Genomic DNA, 23,700 nt, shown 5'->3' with positions numbered 1-23,700 from the left:
TCATTTTGATTCCCTTTATGACAAACACAGATGGCAAAGAGGAGATAATTATCTGCTTTTCAGAAGTATAGTAAAATAAAGGTCCCAATTTTATTAGATTTGAACATCCCAGTCACAAAGGCAGTTTTGCTCAACAGGCCTGCAAAAAACAAAACAAAAAGAAACTCCCCAAAAGCTTTCGATCCTCTGAAATGAGTACACACAGTTGGTCTTGACTTCAGTTTCAACCCACATCTCTCTCCCATTGTCTAAAATCTGCAGAGGATCTGGAAAGAAACTCGGTACCGGATGAACTGTACATTTGGTATTTCATCGATATAGGCTCTACTTCACAGTATATAAAACAAGGGTTTCCTTAAAGTTCATATTATTACACTAGTGTATCTTAGAACATGTAATTGCTTATTTTCATAATGACAGAGGACGAGTTCATAGGAACAAAAGATGATGAAACACATTTAAAAACAAAAACGTTGTATAAATATCTCAATATACACCCCTGCGGTTAGTTTCAGTGTGGATAGATTGGTGAAAATGCACAACCGTTTGAGTTATTTCGATCTCAAACGTCAATACTGGTGTTTTAGTGGTTGTGGATTGGGAATTTTTTTTTTAGATGCTAATGCCTCAGCCAATGAGCTTCCAGTCTGAGTGAACGAAGGGGATAAGCCCCGCCCCCCAAATCGTTCACAATCCAATTTCAACAGCTTTTATTTGGAACCGAGAGAGAGAGAGAGAGCATGTAAAGTGTTAAAATTTTTGCTGTAAAATGAATACAATAAAAAAACAACAATAAAAGAATAGTGTGATCAACTAAGAGCGATTTGAACAACCGTAATTCAGTCCCACCCTTTTTTTATACATAAAGAAAACAAAAACACATGTAGAAAACAAGAGAACAGGACAACGTGGCATGTCCATGACTAAATCATCAGGTATGATCAAACATTTCTCCTTTTTTTTTTGTTTCTTTTTATCTTTCGATTATTTTTTTTTAACTTAGAATAGTTAAACAATAAAAGTTCTCTAAATGGATTACGTACAACTAACACATGAAGCTAAGAAAAGATCATGGAAACGTCGCTAGGTTGCACCACTGGCAGTAGCAGCTCATAAAAAGGTTAGCTATGTTATTCTAGCGTAAAATAAATAAACACTGCCGTAGCGCTAATTAGCCACGCCCATTTTACCCTCGACCAATCAGATTAGGGATTCTCCCTCCTTTCCAATAGCAGGCTGCGACACACACACAGCTCTGGCTCGTCTTAGTCTGTATGAAATATGGAGTCTTGGTGATTTCTTTAGTCTTCTTTAGTTTGGGTCTAGTACCTAAAAAGGACACATTATTATTAAGTATTATTTAGTATTATTAAGAAAGTCATTGATATGACGTAAAAATGCTCTCACTGAAAAGTCACTGACCTGTAGTAGTTTGGCTTAAAGGGTCCGTTTTTGTTGAGGCCGAGGTATTTGGCCTGTTCATCAGACAGTTCAGTCAGGTGTGCATCAAATGTAGGGAGATGAAGGCTGGCCACATACTCATCTGCAGAAAAAGCATAAGCAAATTCACATCATCTAGAATCATGTATATTATCACTGCACTGAAAAAACAATTGGAACAATTGTCAAGTTTTAAAGACTTGCTTTGGATGGAAACAGTGTCTTTTATTTTATTTTTATTGTAATAATAATAATAATAATAATAATACTAATAATAATTTTATATAGCATTTTTCTGGACATTCAAAGCACTTCGCACATTTACTCAGGACATCAGTTTAACGTCTTATCTAGAGTCCCCATCAATATACTGGGGCGTTAGGACCCACACATACTGCAGGTTGAGCGCCGCCTGCTGGTTTCACTAACAACAGCAATAACCTGGTTTTCCCATGTGGTCTCCCATCCAGGTACTAACCGGGCGCAGCCCTGCTTAGCTTCAGTGTGCGACCATGTGAGATTAGTAGGTAGATAGCTGCCCGCCAAAGTAAGGTTTTGGTAAGGTTTTGAAAATGATTAGTTTTTGGGACACACTTTGTACCAATAGAAAACCGTTTATGCCAATTGTATAAAGCATATGTGTGACAAAACCAAAATATTTGGAACAAGAGGTGCCACCATGTTGCAAACATTGAGAAATTTGCATCACTTAAAATGGATTACTGACTCATGAATGAAACTCAGACTAAGCATGAAATGGTAACAGATAAAATAGACTAAAATAACTGATTAAGAAAAATAGTGAGACTTTATGATGACTGAACAATTAGTACAATCTCAAATACATTTTAGAAGATTTCAGACATGCAGAGTGAGATGATTCAAGCATTTTAGCACATCAAAAATTAATAAAGTTCCATACATTGAAATTCATGGTTTTTATTATTAATATTATTATTATTATCATAATTTTTATCATCATCATTATAATTATTATCATCATAATTTATTATCATTATTATCATCAAGCTAATTATTGTTATTATTATCATCATTATTATTATTACTATTATTATTATCATCATCATTATTACCGTTATTATTATTATTATATCATCATTATTAATATTATTATTATCATCATCATATTTTTATCATCATCATCATTATTATTATTATCATAATTTACCATCCTCATCATCATTATTATCATCAAGCTAATTATTGTTATTATTATCATCATTATTATTATTACTATTATTATTATAATCATCATTATTATCGTTATTATTATTATATAATCATTATTATTATTATCATAATTTTTATCATCATCATCATCATCGTTATTAATATTACTATTATTATTATTATTATTATCATCATCATCATCATTATTATTTTACTTATTCTTAATATTAATATTATTAATTATGCATTTTAAATTGCAATGTAGGACCACAATCTTTTCTTCTCAAACAACTTTTGATGCTGAAAAGTCTTAAAAAGTGACTTGATATGCTGTCTGGTTTGATGTTGTAAATACGGATACAAAAATCTGGTAATAAAGTACAAGTGCTTTTTCAGTTGTTTTACAAACTTAATTCTCCATATTATTTAGTATACAATATATGGTTTTAAACCGCTAAAACATTAGTAATAGTCACTTTGATAAAGTGCACAGTCGGATGTTCATCATCAAAAGTCGACAGAGCAGAGACAGACATCCCATAATTCAACTCTAAACCATGAGTAAACAGGAACAAAAACAGTAACATCTTAATTAACAGACACAGTACATACCAATAGGCTTGATCAAATCTGAATTAAAAATGAGCAAAGACACTCTCCGATCAGAACAGGCTATTATTTATCTCTCTATAACAAGCTTCAATCTCTCCAGTCAGTCTTATATTTGTACTGCATGTGTCTATGAGTGTGAGCTGCGGGTTTGGCATGAACAGATGAACGGCAGTGGAGCGGATGAGTGTTTGTGGAGGGAGCGGAGCAGAATGCAGCAGAGTCTGCAGTGAAAAGTGGCAGCCGTTTGTGACAGCGTGACCTATTTTCAGCTGTCTCCTGCTCCTCAGGCTCAATGCATGATCCCACATGGCTAAACTCACCACAAAAGGCGGAAAACATCCATGCATGTTCCAAACTAAACATATTGCGCCGATTAAACCCATAGACGGCCATAATATTAACGCATTTGAGGATCTGACTGCATTTGATGCTTGTTTCAGTTGAACATAAGCAACTGAGCATCATGCAGAACCCCTCATTTCGCTGGGTTTACACAAAGCATCTTACTGTGCATGTATTTCTAAAACAAATATCCCACCCATTTTCTTCGGCAGCAGGTAGACGTCCTGTTTGTAGCGGCCCTCGGGAGCATTGTAGAGCTCTATCAGAGCCAGAGCCTGGGGAAAAAGGAGCAAGAAATCAGTCACCATGACAACAGCAGGACTGTGACACACACACACACAGACACACACACACACACACACACACACACACACACACACACACACGTATATATGAAACGCTTGGGGTTCATACTCTCACACTGCAAATAGACTAAGAAAGCTATTCTCTGATTGAACTGCGAAGTCCAATTCTCTTGCATAAAGCACATTAATAACCAGTTTAATAAAGGCATCTGTGTTAGTTTTTCATCATTTGTTCTTCTATTCTCACCTGGGTTGTAGCAGTGATAGACAGCACAAAGGTAGGAACAGTGGAGCAGCTCAGGTTTAAGAGGCGACCCTGGAAGTATATACAAATAAGTGATTAAAACGATTAAGAAATAGTAATAATGTGTCATTAAAAGGCTATTTTCACGACAAATTTAACAATTAAATATGTTAAAAAACATAATGATGATAATAACTTAAATAGCTGTATACAATAATGACCAACATCATATATTTAAAAAGAAAAACAGCAGCAATATTGAAAACAATAATGATCAAATAAAGTCAATGAATGATTAATCACAATAATTAACTTATTATAACGTATGATAAGCACATTAACCAAATCTATTGGTCATTAAAATAGCACTCTTTAAAAAATTACTATTTATATTGTCATTAGAAATGCCTTTCAAATCATTTTAGTTTCGTATTTAATTAATAACAATCAGTGTTGGGCAATAACACGTTATTAATAATATGCAACTGTGATGGCATTACTTTTGACAGTAACTAATACTGTAACACAGGGGTCACCAATCTCAGTCCTGGAGGGCCGGTGTCCCTGCAGGGTTTAGCTCCAGCTTGCCTCAACACACCTGTCTGGATGTTTCAAGTATACCAAGTAAGACCTTGATTAGCTTGTTCAGGTGTGTTTGATTAGAGTTGGAGTTAAAATCTGCAGGACACCGGCCCTCCAGGAACAAGTTTGGTGACCACTGCTGTAACACATTACTTCTTAAATATATTAACTTTGTTACTATTACAATATGATGCGCTGGTCCGTTACTTGATAATTTAATGAATTTTGGCTGCAGTCTAGCCTACATCTTCCCAATGCGGTGACGCATAGTGTGATTGGTGTTTGCCAACCCACCACTGTAAAGAAGACGCATTGCGTAAAGTCAAGACAAAAGTCAAGGGAAAGCAGAGAACGCACCGAATGCACGCGAAGTAGACCGAACATGCACGCGAGAGAAACAGAGAGACTATTAACATTACTATAATTAGTTATACATAGTAAATACCTAAATATACTTAATTACCATTACTACCAGGACTGGATTAACCAATGAGCATTATAGGCAAAGGCCCAGAGGCCCGTTCGCATTTGGGGCCCCTGCGGGTGGAGGGGAATGCAGATTTTGGACTGTCTATTTAGGCTAAGTGCAAATAGCACACCTCGTTGGAATAAACTAGTTAAGCGATTCACACCCATCACTTGATTGACAGAGACAACATAACTAAAGAGCAACAGACAGCAGCATGAGTGGCGTATCTCGTAAGCCGCATGTCAACATCTTTTGATGCGTCTGATGAAAACGCTCTTCTTTTTTTCCCCCCATTACATATCAGATTTTGCCTACTCTTCATCACGAGGAAGACAAGTAGGAATCATTAATAAGTGTGTGTATTATAGAAGACTCAGATTCATAGAACTGGATTGGAGAGATGCTATATCCAAATTCTTTGCATTGTTTGTAGAAGTTATACAATAAAAATACCCTTAAATATACATTTTTAGTACTGCTTCAGTGAACTTGAACAAGTATATTGAAATCCATTAATTTCCACTAGGTGCATTAGGTTTTTTTCCCCAAAGTGTTCTTTAAATGCTTTTTTTAACACAAGTTAAAAATCTTTGTAGACTAGACACGTATGTAAACTATTTGCGTGCGGCTGCTTTAAATAAATAAGCACACATTTGCTATCTGTATAACACAAATGGCTTGTTTAGTAGACGCAGCTGATTTGTTTTTGTTTAGTTTAAAATGCATTAAATATAATATTAATTGACTGCAATAAAGTAATTGAGTTTCTATTTGAATGAGGTAACTAGAAACTGTAACTATTTTTCAGTAACCAGCACAGCACTGATAATAACAATAATATTATTAATAATAGTCAAATTAACTCAGCAATACCATGTTTGTGTTATTACATATATGGTGAATTAAATATGTCTAAAGCTTAATTTGGGCTGAACTAAACACAATATGCTTTGCAAATACCCACAACACAGTACACATAGTTGCATTTAGTATTGCAATATATTATGACCCAATATATAATCACCCTTACAACACATCTATAATTACACCTAAACAGTAAGACGTAAATTACTCTTTAATAATAAGCTCAAGTTTCTTCATTAGACTTACTTTATAAACAACAAGTAGAAATGTATTGGCTTCACAGCATAATTACATCAACATCGTATATATCTTAGAAAATCCCCTCAAACCTCTGCCAGCAGCACTATTCTCTTCCCGTCCGGCCAGATCACATGGTCCACCTGCGACCTTACACGCTCCCAGGTCAATTCAGGAGTTCGCAGACTGGCCTGAAACATTTAAAGATGACGTACTGATGAATAACACTGTCGGAAACCTATTGATTTATAGATTAGAGATGTTTTTTTCCCCTCACCACATCAATCTCAGTGTTGGAGTGGCCCATGTTGCAGACGATACAGCCGTTCTTCATGCGGTCCATGTACTCTCTTACTACCACATTTTTATTGCCTACAGACAAAGAGTGAAGGGAATGCCAATGAGAAACTCTCAAAGTGTCTTGAAGGGAGCTTTGGGATTGATATTGATCTGAAGAGACTCAAAATGTCTCGTCCTTCACCTGTCTTTCCCCAGAGAAAACCAAATTGGCTAAATATCCAGTCAGAACCAGTGTTGGGTGTAATTACTTACAATGTAACGAGTTACTGTAATTAGATTACTTATCCTCTGAAAACGCAAAGTAAGCTATTCCTTTTTTATTTTTAGGCAAATTTAATAAGTTACTTTTAATATAGCCATCTTAAATACAGTAATTAAATTCAACAGTTCTATATAAATCAATTCAGAGAAGCACAAATTACTGTAGAGTTAATTAAAGTAACTAGTTACTCAAGTTAGATTACTTTTCTGCTGAAAAAGTAAAGGATTACTTTTCATTTTTGGGTAATTTAACTTAGTTACTTGTAAAATACCGGCCTTCAATAGTGTAAATAAATTCAACAGTTCTGTATAAATCAATTCAGAGAAGCAGAGGAATTGTGTTTATGTGTTATACATTTATATTGTGCTGAATATTTCCACTAAAGAAGGCCACATTTACCAAGACAATTTATCAAAGTAACTAGTTCATCTAATTAGATTACTTTTCTGCTGAAAAAGGATTACTTTTCATTTTGGGGTAATTTAACTTAGTTACTCGTCATATACCGTTTTTAAATAAATAATACAACACTTCTGTATAAATCAGGGAAATGCAGTGGTGCAGTAGGTAGCACTTTCAGCTCACAGCAAGAAGGTTGCTGGTTTGAGCCTGAGCTGGGTCAGTTGAAATTTTCTGTGTGGAGTTTGCATGTCCTCCCCATGTTCTTGTGGTTCCCCCACAAGTCCAAAGACTTTGGACTTGTTTTTCGTTATACATTTATATTTTGCTGAAAATTTCAATAAAAGAAAGTCACATTTACCAAGAAAATTTATCAAAGTAACTAATTACTCTAAATAGATTACTTTTCTGCTGAAAAAGTTAAGGATTACTTTTTATTTTTAGGTCATTTTTATTATTTACTTTTACTGTACCTAAATACAATAAATAAATTCAAGAGTTCTGTAAAAATCCCTTCAGAGAAGCAGAGGGATTGTTTATTTTGCTATATATTTATATTTTGCTGAAATATTCACATTTTCAACTAAAGAAGGCCACAATTACCAAGACAATTTATCAAAGTAACGAGTTACTCTAATTAGATTACTTTTCTGCTGAAAAAGGATTACTTTGAATTTTTAGGTAATTTTAGTTAGTTATTAGTAATATACCGGCCTTAAATAGTGTAAATAAATTCAACAGTTCTCTATACATAGCTCACAAAAGTAGAGGAATTCTGTTTTTTTGCAATACGTTTATATTTAGCTAACTAACTAAAGCTGGCCACATTAACCAAGACAATTTATTAAAGTAACATACTCTAATTAGATTATTTTTCTACTTACAAAGTACATGATTACTTTTCTTTTTTAGGTAATTTTTATTAGTTACTTTAACTGTATCTGCCTTAAATACAATAAATAAATTCAACAGTTCTCTATAAATCACTTCAGAGTAGCATAGAGATTGTGTCTTTTACTATACATTTATATTTTGCTGAAATATTCACATTTCCAACTAAAGTAGGCCACATTTATTAAGTTACTCTATCTATTGATTAAGTTACTCTAATCAGATAACTTTTGTGTCTGCACAATATTGAAAAAAACTGGCAATGCTATATATATTGCGATATGAAAACACTGCATACTCTTTACCGTTTAAAACAATTTCAATTAATCTTTGTTAAAACTACAAATGTTATTAATTTCGTATACATAAATGATTTAAGTGGACTTAAAATCAACTGAAATCCTGAAATTATATGTTGTGCAGCCCTAATGTATATTATTCATTAATTTTTTAATATTAGTTAAAAGGCCCTGTTTGGCTCAAATTAAAAGTTTAATTTCTATTGTTCTGTGCATTGAAATATGTCGAGATTTTAGTGTTGAATCGAGTATTAAGTGATTGACTTTTTAGACAAAGTAAATAAAGTAATTTAAGCAATTTTATCAATTAGCAATTTCTTCTTTAGAAAAAAACTTAGCCAAGCCTGACATGTTAAACTGAATCAGGTTTGACTCTGAAATTGTTCTGTTCATACTACAGCATGTCTTACAGATGTGGTTTACAGTAAATGCAGTCTATAATCAGAGCTGTTGTCAAAGCATGTTTAATTGAAATTCGAGACTTATTGCAGCTCAAGTATAATTACCTCGGGTGCATACGAGTCTCAGATGTAATTACCATTAGGAAGAACAATCTATAACGCAATCACTGAGCTAATGACAATTCCATTTGCATAGTGCAGTGCAGACATACAGGCAATAAACTGTGCTCTAATCATAACAGTCTATTAAAAAATAGAAGACAACTAATACTAGCTGATAACTCAAAAAGCCATAAAAAAATGACATTATATTGTTATAAATGAAGTTATTATTTGCTATAAACAAGAAGTGGTGCAGAACTGATATGAATAACGTAAATATTCAGAATTACAGAAGCTGCTTTACTTTAAGGATGTAAAGTGTAGAACATCCTTTTACTTTCTGATTTGATTTGATCTAAAAAAAAATATTCCATAACCCTCATAAAACATTTCAATATATTTCCACCAGCAATAAATAAATTAATAAGGGCTTCTTGGTGGCACAGTGGGAAGGACAGTCCCTGGTTCAAGCCTCAGCTGGGTCAGTTGGCGTTTCTGTGTGGAGTTGGCATGTTCTCCCCACGTTTGCGTGGGTTTTCTCCGGGTGCTCTGATTTCCCCCACAAGTCCAAAGACGTGTGGTATAGGTGAATACAATCTATGAATTCACATAGATTGATCTACAATCTATTTACTATTGTTTAGTCATGACCAGTGGCTGTTCTAGACCAGAGTGACTGGGGAGGCCGGGCAGGGGCCACTTGTACTTTTAGGGGGCACACTTTAAAATGCATCACAAACTACCTAAACAATTAATCCAAATCTTTTATTTAATGCATCACTCTGCAGTCTTCTTAAATAAGCTAACTGAATAACATAAACTCAAAATAATCTTCCTTGTTAATTTACTTGCAAATGAACTTTGTATTGTAATAGGGCAACACATTTCTAACATTCAAGTACATCAAGGCACATTTTTTGCACCTGTAAACTTTAATAGATGCAATTGAAATATTTTTTTTGCCCTCCTGCTAATTTAAATTAAGTTTCCTCAAATGATCTTTAATAAACCAAAGAAATCTTCACAGTATTTCCTATAAAACAAAAATAATTCTTCTAGAGTCATACAGTAAATCTTATTTCTTACAGTTTGTATTGAATGCAAGCAGTTTTTAATAAAAAGGTCAGTATTATTTGCCTCCTTAAGAAATATTCTCTGTATATTTTTTGATTCTCTACACAACAAGCCAGTCATACAATAACTTGACTTCCAACTTTCCTATTTAACAGAACCTAGTTAAGTCTTTAAATGACACTTTAATCTGAATCAAAGACTATAGAATACTTAAAGGGACTTTGTCTGAATACAACTACTGTATCTTGCAAAATAAAAAGTAAAATATTGTGCACGGACTGTCACTATGGCAAACATAAAAAAGTAGTTATTAGAAATGAGTTTGTTAAACTATTATGTTTAAAAACATGTCGTAATAATGTTTGAAGACTCGTGCTTTAGGTCACGAATGAAGGTAAAACTAAACGAGTTGAATATGACTTTTACATGAGCGTGACTGAAAACTATATTTGGTCAATGTGTTTCATCGATCTGTTCTTCGGTGTTTGCTGACTGTTGTAAATTCAAGACTGTATTTCCTAACGTAAAACGATGTCCACTCAATTTCTGATTAAAAATAATAGCCATGCATAGCCGAGGACTTAAATATTAAATGTTTTAAAATCGCTATTGAAAACAAAAACCTAGTATAATCAACAGTGGACATTTAGATTTTCACAACATGAACCCGACTGAAGTTGAATTTTTTATTACCTGGCTGTGTCAATTTGGGGGTTAACTTCTGACAAATGCGAGAAACTGATACGCGCAGCACCGTCACTGACAGAGAGCACGCGAAAGGAGAGAGAGCAAGCACGTGCAACACAGAGCGCGCCAAAGAGAGAGGTCTCAGTCATATCTCCGCAGTCTGCCACTAATGGCTGATCTCGTTTCTCCGTGGCGTTTTGACACAAAAATACACGTCCAAATTTGGGGGGGGGCACCCCCCTCAGAACCACTATTGGTCATGACCCGAGGAGAGTATGTTAATGTACTTTGCTGTCATGTTGAGCTGGTTTTGGGGTTGGTGTTTCACTCATGTTTGTCAATGCGTTGCTCATGGCATTAGAAGAAAATATGACTGTTGATCAGGGAGAATGGCTTCTGCTTCTCCCCTCATCTGCTAACAAAGGCAGTTTGGCTGTCTTAGTTACACAGCAGTGCATATGTTACAGCTAAGTTTCTCTAAACAGTATGTCAGTTTGATCCATTCTATTGTCTGTATATTTAAACATGCAACTTAAAGCAGGCAAAGTTGCTTATTAAGGCAGTGGATCTCAAACTTTTTTCATCAAGTACCACCTCAGAAAAACAAAATGTCTCTCCAAGTATCACCATAATGACCAGAATTGAAATACAGTGTAAGTACTGACTCAAAACGTCAACATTTAAATTAAAAAAATGTGATTTTAAAAGTTAAAAATGATCGGTTACTGTTCTTAAAAAGTAAAAAAAAAAACTCCTGTACTCCTGTAAAGTATTAACATAGTAGCTTATTTATCAACACCTGGAAACATAGGCTATATGTCATCATATTCATATATAAATCATTTTTTTAATTCATTTTTAAATATGTAGCATGTACATATGACATGTCTGATTCCTCCGCGTGCCACTAGGAGGAAGCCCACGTAGCACTAGTGGTACACATACCACAGTTTGAGAACCACTGTATTAAGGCAAGGAGATTCTCTTTGTCACTGATGATAAGACTTCAATGGAGACAGATTAATTACAATGAAGTCACAAGTCAGATAAATAATTGATTTATTTAATAATTTTATTATTGATTTATTCAATTATTGGTTCAGAATAGCCGAGTAAGCTCCAAACCTTACACACATTTAGGCTTGAATTACTGAAAGTGTGATAATAAAGCTAAAACTTGTGCAAGTGAAATTTATTTTAGCTTGAAAACATTATTTAATAATAAAATATGAAGAATTCAAGCATGTTTTTAATCCGTAATATGCCTGTATGCACAGTAGACTTAGGCATTTTCTAAATAATCATCTTCCGAATTTCATACAATTACCTGTGCAGGTGATGACGATGTCGACTTGTCTGATGACTTCACTGAGTTTTACCAGCCTGAAGCCATCCATGCTGTGTGATAAAAAATACATTAGAGACTGTAGCCTTGCTAAGCAGTAAACACAGTCAATAACCAGATTATGATGCAAAAACAATTCATTCCACATTCAACACCGAAAACTAACCGGTGTGGCATTGATTTAGAGAAAGCACTCTGATAATCTGAATAAGTTGTGCCAAACCGCTGAACACATCACATCGCCAATAATATCTGGATGCAGTCTTGATGATGCAAGCTGAGATTGCAGATCTTAGAGATGAATTTCAGACACAATGACCTCTCAATAGAGCTAGGGGCGTCACTGTTAGGGGTAGGGTTTGTTATGTGTGGGTATTAAAAAGCATTGCATGCAGCTCAGAATGCAACTACACCAGGTCTGCATCCAGACCCCTCTCCACATCTCTGACAGCCATTCACAAATCAGACGCTCAAATTAACTCCTGGCAGTAATTTGATGGCAGCTTTAGCAAATAGCTGATTCAGAGAAAGCGTCTGCGCACTCACCAGGCCTGGAGGGCACAGATGGGATCGATTTCAGTGACGTACACGATTGATCCCATCGCTTTGAGAGCAGCACTACAGCCTTTCCCAACCTAATATTGCACACAGAGAGATATAAATAGTAATTATTCAGAAATAAAAGGTGAATTGTATCTGTGTAAATACATATTGTGCACACAAACAGGGCATGATCTAAAAAGAAATCTAGATGTGCTGATATTTGCTGTCGTGTTCTGCCCTCTAGTGGTCTCCTCTGGTATTAGTAATGCAGCAATGCAGTGGATGTGGATTGATGGAGGATATAAAAAAGAAGACCCCTTTCAATTTCATTACACATTAAATGAAGCTGAATCTCTAAAAATAGACCCCTTCAAGTTTAAGAAGCTCGTTAAAATGTTCATACAGCTCTTCTGAGGATCCCATAGGTAATTTTTATTAGCTTGCAACACTGGCCACCTAATGATCTCACCTCTCCGTATCCACACACCACCACCTGCTTCCCTCCAAACATCACATCAGTGGTCCTCTTTAGACTTGAACACAAAACACAAACATGCTCAGTAAAACCACAGACCACAGTAAAACACATCATTCAGAACCTGACAAACTGAAAAGATGTGTACGCTAAGACACATACCCGTCCAAGATGGACTCCCGGCAGCAGTACAAGTTGTCAAACTTCTGCTTGGTCACTGAATCGTTCACGTTCATCGCAGGCACACACAACTTGCCAGCTTTTGACAGCTGGTATAGCCTAGAAAAGTGCAAATAAAGTGAAATGAAGAAAGCTTAATGAAAATATGTGAATATATATATGAATATTAATTATATGAATTATAACACGCTGACAAAAACCATAAAAAATCATTCGATTTTTATCATTTTTGATTTATATAGTATTTTAATGCTATTTTTAAACTTGTTTTATATAGATTGCATTTGTTTTTATTTCTTCTTATTTATTTCTTATTATACTATTAATTTCCAATGTTTTTATTTTGTTTTATTACGCACTCACACAACCCTTGACCATTTAGATTGCATATTACTGAATTAAAAATAAAGGACGCAAATAAAAAAAAAAGTCATTTATATGAGATTCTGCCTGGATTGAGTCAACCACAATTTCTTTTTAATTTTGTTATAAAGACAATAAAGAAACCTTATCAAACAGCAGAATGCAGGGCCGGAGCTACGGGGGCTGGGGGCGGTAGAGAAAGAATTCAGAAAGAATTTGTTTTCAGTTTTCATAGAGGATTGTTCACTCAAAACTGAAAATTCTTCCTGTCATTAAATACACTCCCGTCATTCCAACCTTCAAAACACACATTAAGATATTTTATAATATGAAATAGCAATTAAATTATGAAAAATGTGAGATTAAAACTAGGCATATATATAATCCAGAGATCTGGTCCCCGTGTCAGGTCAGGTGTGCCCATGTATTCATGCGGCGGCTGAGGCGTACTCTAAACTTACATGGGACAGAACTAGACTATAGTGGATGACATGAGACAAGCAGTCTAATTCATTACATGTTTTGGTGAACTAATTCTTTAAATACAACTCTCTTGGGCTATAAAAGGAAAAAAAAATGCAGAAGAAATTTGCTGGCAAATTAATTTTAGAACTGCCAGTCATTTTCACATTAGTTTTTCAGTTAGGGGATATGCAGCCTAATAAAAATACTTAGTTCACTGCTGAGTCCCACAGTAGTCTATTATTATTCAAATTAAGCTAAAATTGACAAAACGCAGAACCCTTTTAAATGTTTGCTTTCGTTTTGACATGGCTAAAGTGCACTTTAATAGTTTTGTAAAGAAACATCCCATTGTGCAGCAACAGTCTCAAGTTAGGACACTTAATAAATGTCTTTTGGGATAAAGATAATCGGCCTGCGAAGTCAAGTTTACAGTTATACATGAAATAGTTAAATAATGCGTAAGTAAGTGGATTTGCCACAAATCAACCTCTTATGCGCTGCAGGTAGGCTGAATGATAGTCTTTTAAAAATATGTCATTTAGGCTGTTCTGCTATTTGCTCATGCAAAATTAAACACTGGGGAGTTTATGGGAAGTGGGAAGTCTGGGGTTCTCTCCCAAGACTGCTGCCCCCGCGACCCGGCCCCGGAAAAGCAGCAGAAAATGAATGAAAATAAATGAATGAAAATTAAACACCAGAAAATTTATTGTAGGCCTATTTTAAGAGCTAAAATACAGTTAGCATATTGAGTTTGTTTTGACTTGTAGCTCATGGCACTACAAAATGAAAATAACCTGAAAACAAGTTACTAATAGGCTTAATAAATAAATACAGTATAATGACCGGTAGGCCTAGGAACCTAATGGTTTATAATGGCGATTTTACAATGGAAACCGGACAATATCACAGAAAAAAAAACTCACTTATGATAGCCTAAGATAAGTGCGTTATCCCAAAATTTAACCAATTTTCACAGTAATAACTGTGAATTTAGGTATCTTTTTTTTAGGTATTTTTCTGGCTACAATAATGCCATAAAATGTAACTACATTTTTTTCTTTTTAAATGAGATTAAATGATTGTAACATTGAACTTTTTTCTACACTGATGTTGGTTGGGTAATAGCCTATGTGAAGCGTGATGACTGGGTTATGCTGATTTCACTTATTTACCAATTATACAACCGTGGGTTAGCTTGCATGTGTGGGCATAGTTTGACGTCTTTACCTAAAACATTAAACATTTATAGGCCTTTTATCTGAATTAAAATGTAAAGAAATAAGCAAAATAAAATATGATTTAAAGCACTCAATTAGCGAAGCAATAATCTTACTGCGTAATAAACCGTATCGTTGCTTTACATTCATTGATAAAATCAGTAATTGCAAAACTATAAAAAAGTATATTACTGCCTTAACGCCTCCCATTGACATTGAATGGGTGATGTCAGGCGTTGCTGAACTGCATTGTGGATCTGTCGGCGCCGATTCAGAGGCGTTGCTCGCTGCAGAAGTTTGGAATAGCTCAACTTTTCAAGCGCCGACAGAAGCGTCAGCCAATCAGATCGCTGTATGCAAATACACCTGCTAGATAGTGGCCTATTGCTGACTGAATTTCATTGGCTGACGTTGCTGTGACAATCGCTTTAGCCTCAACTTCAGACACGCCTTCAGTCAAGCATTGACGCTGAAGCCCCGTGTGAATGGAGCGTAAGTCAGTAACTTAGGCAGTAATGCAAAGTAATAATAAATGTGAATAAATAGCCTAAATGAAAGGAACAAGAGGGACCAAAATCAGTCATCAAGACTTGTGCCCCCTTATGGGTTTAAAATGTCCCCTCAGTTATGACATCCTAGCACCAGACCTGCTAAAACATAACATCCATCGCATCAGCGCATAGCAGTTTCAAACCTTGCCACTAGATGGAGACATTTCCATTTGATTTGGAAAGGCTTCCACATTGTCCTGCCCTGCTACATTACAGATAAAAGTTGACATCATCCACATGAAATGCTTGAAAATGGACTATTTTAATGCATTGATCGAATCAAATCACCTGTGAACTCCAGTCACGCTCTCCTCCACGATGCCTTTGATCTTTTTGAACATGTTGGGATATTTCTTATAGATCCAGTGGGTCAAATCCCCTCCGTCATCTAAAATCTACAAGGCATAAACTAATGAGGCAACAAAAAGTCAGAATGTTTTAAATATTTCACTATATATGGTAATACTCACCATATTAGGCTGCCAACCCTCCACATTAACACAGCGATCGATACACCACCAGAAATCATCCTCCGATTCCCCCTTCCAAGCAAACACTGAGAAACCTGCCATAGAGCACACACAGCAGCACATCAGGACAGAAGAGTGTAAGGTAACACGATGACAATGAGAATACAAAAGGGCGAAATATTTACCTCCCTCTGCCAGAGCGGCTGCTACCTCGTTTTGGGTGGAGTAAATATTACAGGCGGCCCATCGGCACTGAGCCCCCAGAGCAGAGAGAGTCTCCATTAACACCTGCAAACACACACACACAAACAGCTAAAGGAGTAGCTCATCCAAAACTGAAAACTCCATCACTTATAATTCACTTATTCACTTGATCTTCTTTCTTCTGTTGAACACAAAAGAAGATACTTTGAAAAATGCTGAAACCCTGTAACCATTGACTTCCATATGCAAAACCTAATTCATATATTTAATCTTGAGGTTTCTCTTTAAAACATCCTGCCGTTATCAGTGTGTAATGAATCTTGGGATATTCAATGCCACAAAGGATCCAGCGGTTGATTGAGAAACGAACAACGTATTTTGGGGCTGCATCCGAATTTGAAATGAGACAGCCATCGTAATACTGCAATGACGCAGAGCGGGGATGCAGCCTCAGAAATGAGACACAGCTATAGTATGATAAACAAATACTATGGAAGCCAATGGTTACAGGTTTCGTACATTTTTCAAACTTCTTTTGTGTTCAACAGAAGAAAGAAGCTCAAACTGGTTAGGAACTACATGAGGGCGAGTTAATTCTCATTTTTGGGTGAACCATCCCTTTAATTAGAGTAAATAAAATTGATTTCAGTGACGTGAAAAGCGCAGGCAGAATCAAGGACTCCAGTCAAGAAAAAAATGACACCTTATTTATGATTTAACAAGGAATGTCATGGAGTATAATGAATAAATAAAATAATGTTATGAACTAGTTTCTGTGTTTATCGATGCAGTAAATAAAGACTGCATTTTAAAATGTGTTTAAGACATAGAAACATATAAAGGTTAAGCAGATTGTTTGATTTAAAAAAAACACATGGCACTTTATATTTTCATTTAATTACATTTAATAATTTAATTGTTCATGTTTTATATCTTCATTTGATTAACAATAGTAATTAAATTATGTTACAAATAATTTGTAGGAATAAAGTAATAATCATCATATCATATATTGTATCATATCATATCAGTAATAATCATTATATGAAATCATATATCATATTTCAGATCATATATCAGATCATATATCATATAAATGCCATGTTAGCAACTAAGGCTATTTTCATGGTATTTCATTAATAATATAAAATTAAAAACCACAAACAAATTAATACATAATTTAGATCAAACTTTAAATGTTAATATATTTTTTATGTATTCTAATATTTATTTATTATAACATTATTTATTTATTCAGGTATTTATTCATTCACTTGTTCGTTTATATATTCATTTATTTATTCATTCATTTATTTGCTTATTTATTTATTCATTCATTCATTAATTTATTTATTTATCTATTAATTCATTCATTAGTTAATTCATTCATTTATTTATTATTTTTAATGTTAATATAGGATATAAAAAATAATTCTAAACTTTTTCCTGGTGGCACGTCACTGAAAACCTCCTTGAGTGAGAATAAGTAATAAATAATGACACGTGATGATAAATAATAAATATATTATAAATAAATAAATGATAAATGACTCAAAAGCAATGCTCGGCCCTACAAAACACAGATGTCTGCATGCATTAAAAAATAAGCAGTATTTTTTAAAACCTCTTCAGTAAATGCAGTACTGTGTGGAGATAAAAAAAGTTCCCAAATTGGTCAAGTAATGCCCTAAATGGTGGTAAAAAATATAATTATGGTGGTGGAATTGCAAGGATAGCATGTAATTGTATTTAATTAGTTTAACATAATAAAAAACTAAAAGAAATGGTGTATTTGTGTGAGTGTGTGCAGAAACTCACAGCGGTCTGTGCAGTGATGTGGGTGCAACCAACAATTTTGGCTCCAGCTAATGGCTTCTCTCCCTGAGCTCTCTTCCTCAAAGCCATGAGCGCAGGCATCTCTACAGTGCAAAACAAACACAACAGACATTAACAGATGCACAGCGTATTACAATGATTTTATCTTTGAGCATCTTTGATTTACACAGCAAGTAGTGCTAATACAGCTATGGAAAGAATAGGGCCACCTGGAAATTCTCTGTACTTATGATCTATAGTTATGCAATGGAGTATTTTTTGTTTTATTCTGTAAACTGCTGATCACACTTCATGATCCCAATTAAAAATAAAAATGCTATAAAGGTTTAATCTTACATTGTATTCAGTTTTAGACCGCACCATAGCAATGTTCTACTTGCAACTCCACATTGACAAGAAACGTCAATGCTTTCAGAGCTTTATAGAACAAGACAAAGAGGAAAATTTTACTCAAACTCTTATCTAACAGACACATTAAATAAAAAAAAAACTTTCTTCCTTAGATTTTGTGTTTTAGCAGACTTGCTAATTCTCAATATCTGTCCACAGGAGGCTTGACAAAATGACAAAATGAAGATATAATAAATGCACATACACAACATTATAATTCTTTACGTTAAATGAATGAGAGCAAAAGCAAAGGCAGCATGATCCACCAAACTAATAGACTATTTGTATAGTAGGCTATTTGTGCAAACACTGCTGCTTTGTTTTTATACTCTTTTTTAAGAACACTAGAACACTTTTAGGTAAATCATTCCACAGTTTGGTTCCCTTTACAGAGAAAACAGATTGACCAAATGAGGTCTTACACATTGGCACTAGACAGTCACCATTAGCAGTTGCTCGTGTCACTCTGTGAGAGGTTTGATGCCCACTGACTAGATCAGAAAACAGCACTGGAACATGATTATTTAAACGTCTTAAAGAGACTTTTTTTTGACAGCATGCAAAACACAGCTTAATTTGCTCACTAATAAAAACATATCTATAGATTAAACCTATAAAGCCCACAGTGTTTCTTACATGATTTTTTTATTTCCCTTTGCTATTTGGGTTTATTGATAGCTAATTAGAATAAAACCTGAGAATAATCTTTTGATTTGATGTACTTTTAGAGAAAAATGATGTCCATATATGTGGACTCGTGGTTCGAATGTACATAAAACACTTTTCCTGACAGTTTTTTTAATGCATATACTGTATAACATGTAAAAAATGTTTTGAATATGTTTTGACTATCAGAGAGTAAAAACTAAATTTTTGCTCATTTTGTACAGTTAAAAACTTTTCATATGACACTATATGTCTGTAACTAAATATAAAGCATTCAGGCACTTAAGAGCTAAAATGTGCTGTACACGTATGTGGCCACTAAGTCCAATAAGGATAAACGCCAAAATGAATACTTTAATTTTCTCTGCCGTTTCACCATGTCTGATAAGTATTAACTCGGTTTAAAGTAAAAGTTGTTTTTTTTAAATGTTGTGATTCACTACATAGTTGGCTGGTTAGGTTTAAATAACTTCAGATAATTCTAAAGAGACAAATATTTCATGAGCCAGAGCTCCTTAAAGAAGTATTTGTATATTATTCTTGTTATTAGCATTTTAATAGTAATGTAATGTAATGTAATGTGTATTTATATAGCACATTTACTGTGTGGCCATACACCCAAAGAGCTTCACAATCGTGAGGGGGGTCTCTCCACACCCCCACTAGTGTGCAGCATCCACTTTATGGAGATGGAAAAATTGTCTGCATATGATATATTATTATTGTTACTAAGCAATAGTAATGCACTTAATGGAAACTATATATATATATATATATATATATATATATATATATATATATATATGTGTGTGTGTGTGTGTGCACCTTTGGCTTTACACTGTGCATTAGATACCCTGCTCTCTAAAACATTGTCATCAGAAATTCATCTCAAGCAGAAACAGTTTTAAGCCTCAGAAAAAGAAAGAGACAGTGCATGGCCATGTGGTTTTGAGGGTCTAAAGGGGGCGTCCTGCTGTCTGTGAGCACACACTGAACATATGGCCTCTCAGCAGCACAGGAAAACACCAAAAACACACGAGCACACTTAAACGTCACACATAAACAAATACCAACGGCTTGTTTACAGGCCTGTGGAAAACACACAGAGTTTGCGCAATCTGTGTCACACTCGTAAAACAGTTATATGGCTTGCCGACAGAAGGGCCTTTCCCACCTTGTTCTGCAATCTCGATCTCCCTGCGCCCGAAGTCGGCCTGTTTGATGTTCTTGATGCAGAAATCGCCGCTACCTTTGGAGTTTTTCTGCTGCTTGTCGCGAGGAGAAGTTTCGTCATCGGAGCTGTCAGTGTATGAAGCGGCTGGGGAGGGGAATAATAAAGAAATGAGTCAGAATTATTAGCCAACCTGTATACTTTCCCCCAAATTCTGTTTAAAGGAAAGAAACTTAATAGTCTTAACTCCTTTTATTTTCTGATAAGTGATTTCTTTTATCTTTGCCATGATGACAGCACATAATATTTGACAAGATGTTTTTTAAGATACTAGTATTCAGCTTAAAGGGACATTTAAGACATGTTAAAGTAACAAAGTGACATTAAAGGCTTAACTAGGTAAGTCAGAGCAGGCCTGGATTGGCTAATCGTGGGGACCGAGAGAATTCCCAGTGGGCCAATCCGTTTTTTGGCCGCGAGGGCCGGAGTCCCTTTTTTTTTTATTTTATTTATTTGACCATAGCCTCACTCTTTTTATTCATTATTTTTCTGCGGCTTCGCTCTTATTTTCTCGCAGCACCGTGAGCAAAATGCACCCTGCAGGTTAATGATGATGTAACTATAATTCGACCCCAAACAGCGGTTCCTTAGTGAATATAAGAATTTGAATAATTAATATTAATGAATATTACACCTGCTCAATGAAAATCAGATGATTCCCTACATTAACAAATCTGACATAACTTGATCAGAAATCTAAAAAGGGGAGAAAAAGATTAAGCCATCAATAGAAAGTAGTACCGTGGTAGAGAGTCTTGCAGATAACAGCGCAATACTTATGTTTCTTCCAACCGCACCAGCATAACAGCCCCATTGTGGTCTAGTGGTCAGCACGTTACGTTACGACGCTGTCGACTCTAGTTCGAACCTCATCTGAGATTATTATTATTATCTATTATTTTTTTGTGTGTTAAGACATATAATACTGTTCGGGTTACTTATGTAAATGTACATATTTTATTTTTTGTGACCACAGTTACAAAGGACTGGATATCTACGGTATAAAAATTTTTGCACAGAATATATATTCAGATATTGCAGGACAGGACATTGTGATGCTTTAAAACATAGTGTTGGAGATTTAGCTACCCATTAATGTTCTCATATTTATGGAAAAATATTTGAAGTTCTAAAGCAGATGTTTCCTTGAAAAAAACGTGATCGTGTCATTAGAAACTGAATAGGAAATGACGTTATTTTAATACAGTCAGTCGTGAACTGATGTGGGACGACATAAGGCTTGAAACTCCAGGGCTATAAAGGAGTCCCACTTCAGCTCTGACTGGTAATTAGCAAGTGATTTTACACCGATGGTTTGTTCTGTAGGCAATAAAAAAATATATATATATATTGATTAAGGGGGATAATAATATTGAAAAATGGTTTGAAAAAACTTAAAAACTGCTTTTATTCTAGCTGAAATAAAACAAAGACTCCAGAAGAAAAATATATTATAGGTAATACTGTGGAAAAAAAATCCTCGCACTGTTTTTTAATAACATCTATTTAAGTTATTTTTGCTTTTACAAAACTACAACAAGAAAGAGAGAGAGAAAGAGAAAGAGAGTCATTGAATCATTGTAAATATACTGTTTATTATTGTTTTTATTACCGTTAAAACATTACCGTTTATTATCCTAAAACGTGGCCGAATCGATCTCTACCTTGCTCTGTTAAACATCATTTGGGAAATATATATAAGTTAAAAAAATAATTTGCAGGACAGCAAATAATTTTGACTTCTACTAATATAGTGTCCTGTGAGAGTCCCGCAGGAATGTAGATTTTACTTCCCCTCCTAAAATCTGCTCTGCTTCATCAGTTTAATCCTCTTTAAAATCCTGCCACACAGGAAAGACGTTGCTCACATGCTGACACTCTACACGAGACCCCTGACGTAAAGTAAAACAGCAGCATGTATGTATGTATTATGGCGTACCTGAGCTGTAACTGTCTGTTGAAGATTGTGAGATGGAGCGGGACAAAGACCTGCGGCCGATCTTGGTGGGACGTTTGTTGAACTCTTGCTTCTGGTCTGCAAACTGAATCTGTGTGGAAAAAAGAGAGAAAGTATCGGGTGAGACTCCTTGAAGTGGCCAAATTCCTTCCTTCATTTATTTTCCTTCAGCTTAGTCTCTGATTTATCAGAGGTCATCACAGCAGTATGAACTGCCAACAATTCCAGCATATGTTTTACACAATGGATGCCCTTCCAGCTGCAACCCAGTACTGGGAAAGTACTCAGTTAGCACTGTCGCCCCAGAGCATGAAGGTCACTGGTTTGAGTCCCAGCAGGGCAAGTACGCATTTCTGTGAGGAGTTTGTATGTTCTCCCCATGTTGGCGTGGGTTTCCTCTGGGAGTTCCGGTTTCCCCCACAGTCCAAAGGTATGCGCTACAGGTAAATTGAATAAACTAAATTGTCCATACGTTAAATTGTCCATATGTTAATGTCCTAAATTGTGTATGAGTGCGTGTGAATGCGAGAGTGTATGAGTGTTTCCCGGTACTGGGTTGCACCCGAAAGAGCATCTGCTGTGTAAAACAGATGCTGGAATAGTTGGCGGTTCATTCAGCTGAGTTGACCCCTAATAAATAAAGGACTAAAGACTGATTTATACGTCTGTATCGAGTGTTTGGTGTGACCCACGGCACCTGCCTTGCAGGTAGCGGTGCATTTATACACCTGCATGCTGTTTGCGTTGCTCTGCAATTACACTTTCGAAACGCTAGCTGGCAGGATGTTTTTTTGCTGGTGTTTTGTTTTTTCTGAAAGCTACCTCAATGTACAAGTAGCTAAAACTCGCTCATTCAGAAGCGGGAACTGGCGAACGTGCAACAACATTAATCATAAGGTAAATACAAAACAACAGTTTCCATGTTGAGCTTCTATACAGGATTCGACACTTGTAAACACTCCCTCCAATGGGTTTGCACGACTCTCTGCCCCGCCCACACTGGTCACAGCTACAAAGCCCACTAATCACAGAGCTAGCGATACGCAACGTTGCGACGTGCAGTTACATTTGAGAGGTGCGTGTCAGCGTTAGCCCTGCTGAGGGCT

At 35.3% G+C, this 23,700-nt stretch overlaps 1 protein-coding gene across 3 annotated transcripts in view; it reads right to left on the bottom strand.

Annotated features, from left to right (window-relative positions):
- ahcyl2b (adenosylhomocysteinase like 2b) overlaps nt 1-23,700 on the bottom strand; it is a 68,785-nt gene continuing 45,085 nt past the window's right edge. Inside the window, exons 2-17 of one of the 3 annotated variants that reach the window (XM_087246329.2) lie at nt 22,577-22,685; nt 20,581-20,724; nt 18,333-18,433; nt 16,496-16,598; nt 16,311-16,405; nt 16,129-16,235; nt 13,227-13,343; nt 13,059-13,122; nt 12,593-12,681; nt 12,029-12,099; nt 6,564-6,658; nt 6,379-6,477; nt 4,138-4,206; nt 3,782-3,860; nt 1,423-1,543; nt 1-1,329 (exon numbers count right to left, since the gene is read on the bottom strand). In XM_087246329.2, the coding sequence (XP_087102455.2) occupies nt 1,323-1,329; nt 1,423-1,543; nt 3,782-3,860; nt 4,138-4,206; nt 6,379-6,477; nt 6,564-6,658; nt 12,029-12,099; nt 12,593-12,681; nt 13,059-13,122; nt 13,227-13,343; nt 16,129-16,235; nt 16,311-16,405; nt 16,496-16,598; nt 18,333-18,433; nt 20,581-20,724; nt 22,577-22,685 (1,470 nt within the window). In that variant the 3' untranslated portion in view covers nt 1-1,322. 3 annotated transcript variants of the gene reach the window in all.

Source organism: Danio rerio, chromosome 4 (assembly GCF_052040795.2).
Source record: "Danio rerio strain M-AB ecotype USA chromosome 4, GRCz13ab, whole genome shotgun sequence".
Classification (NCBI taxonomy): Eukaryota; Metazoa; Chordata; class Actinopteri; order Cypriniformes; family Danionidae; genus Danio; species Danio rerio.
The sequence above is the reverse complement of the archived record's forward strand: the minus strand, read 5'-3'. Positions and strand labels throughout refer to the sequence as shown.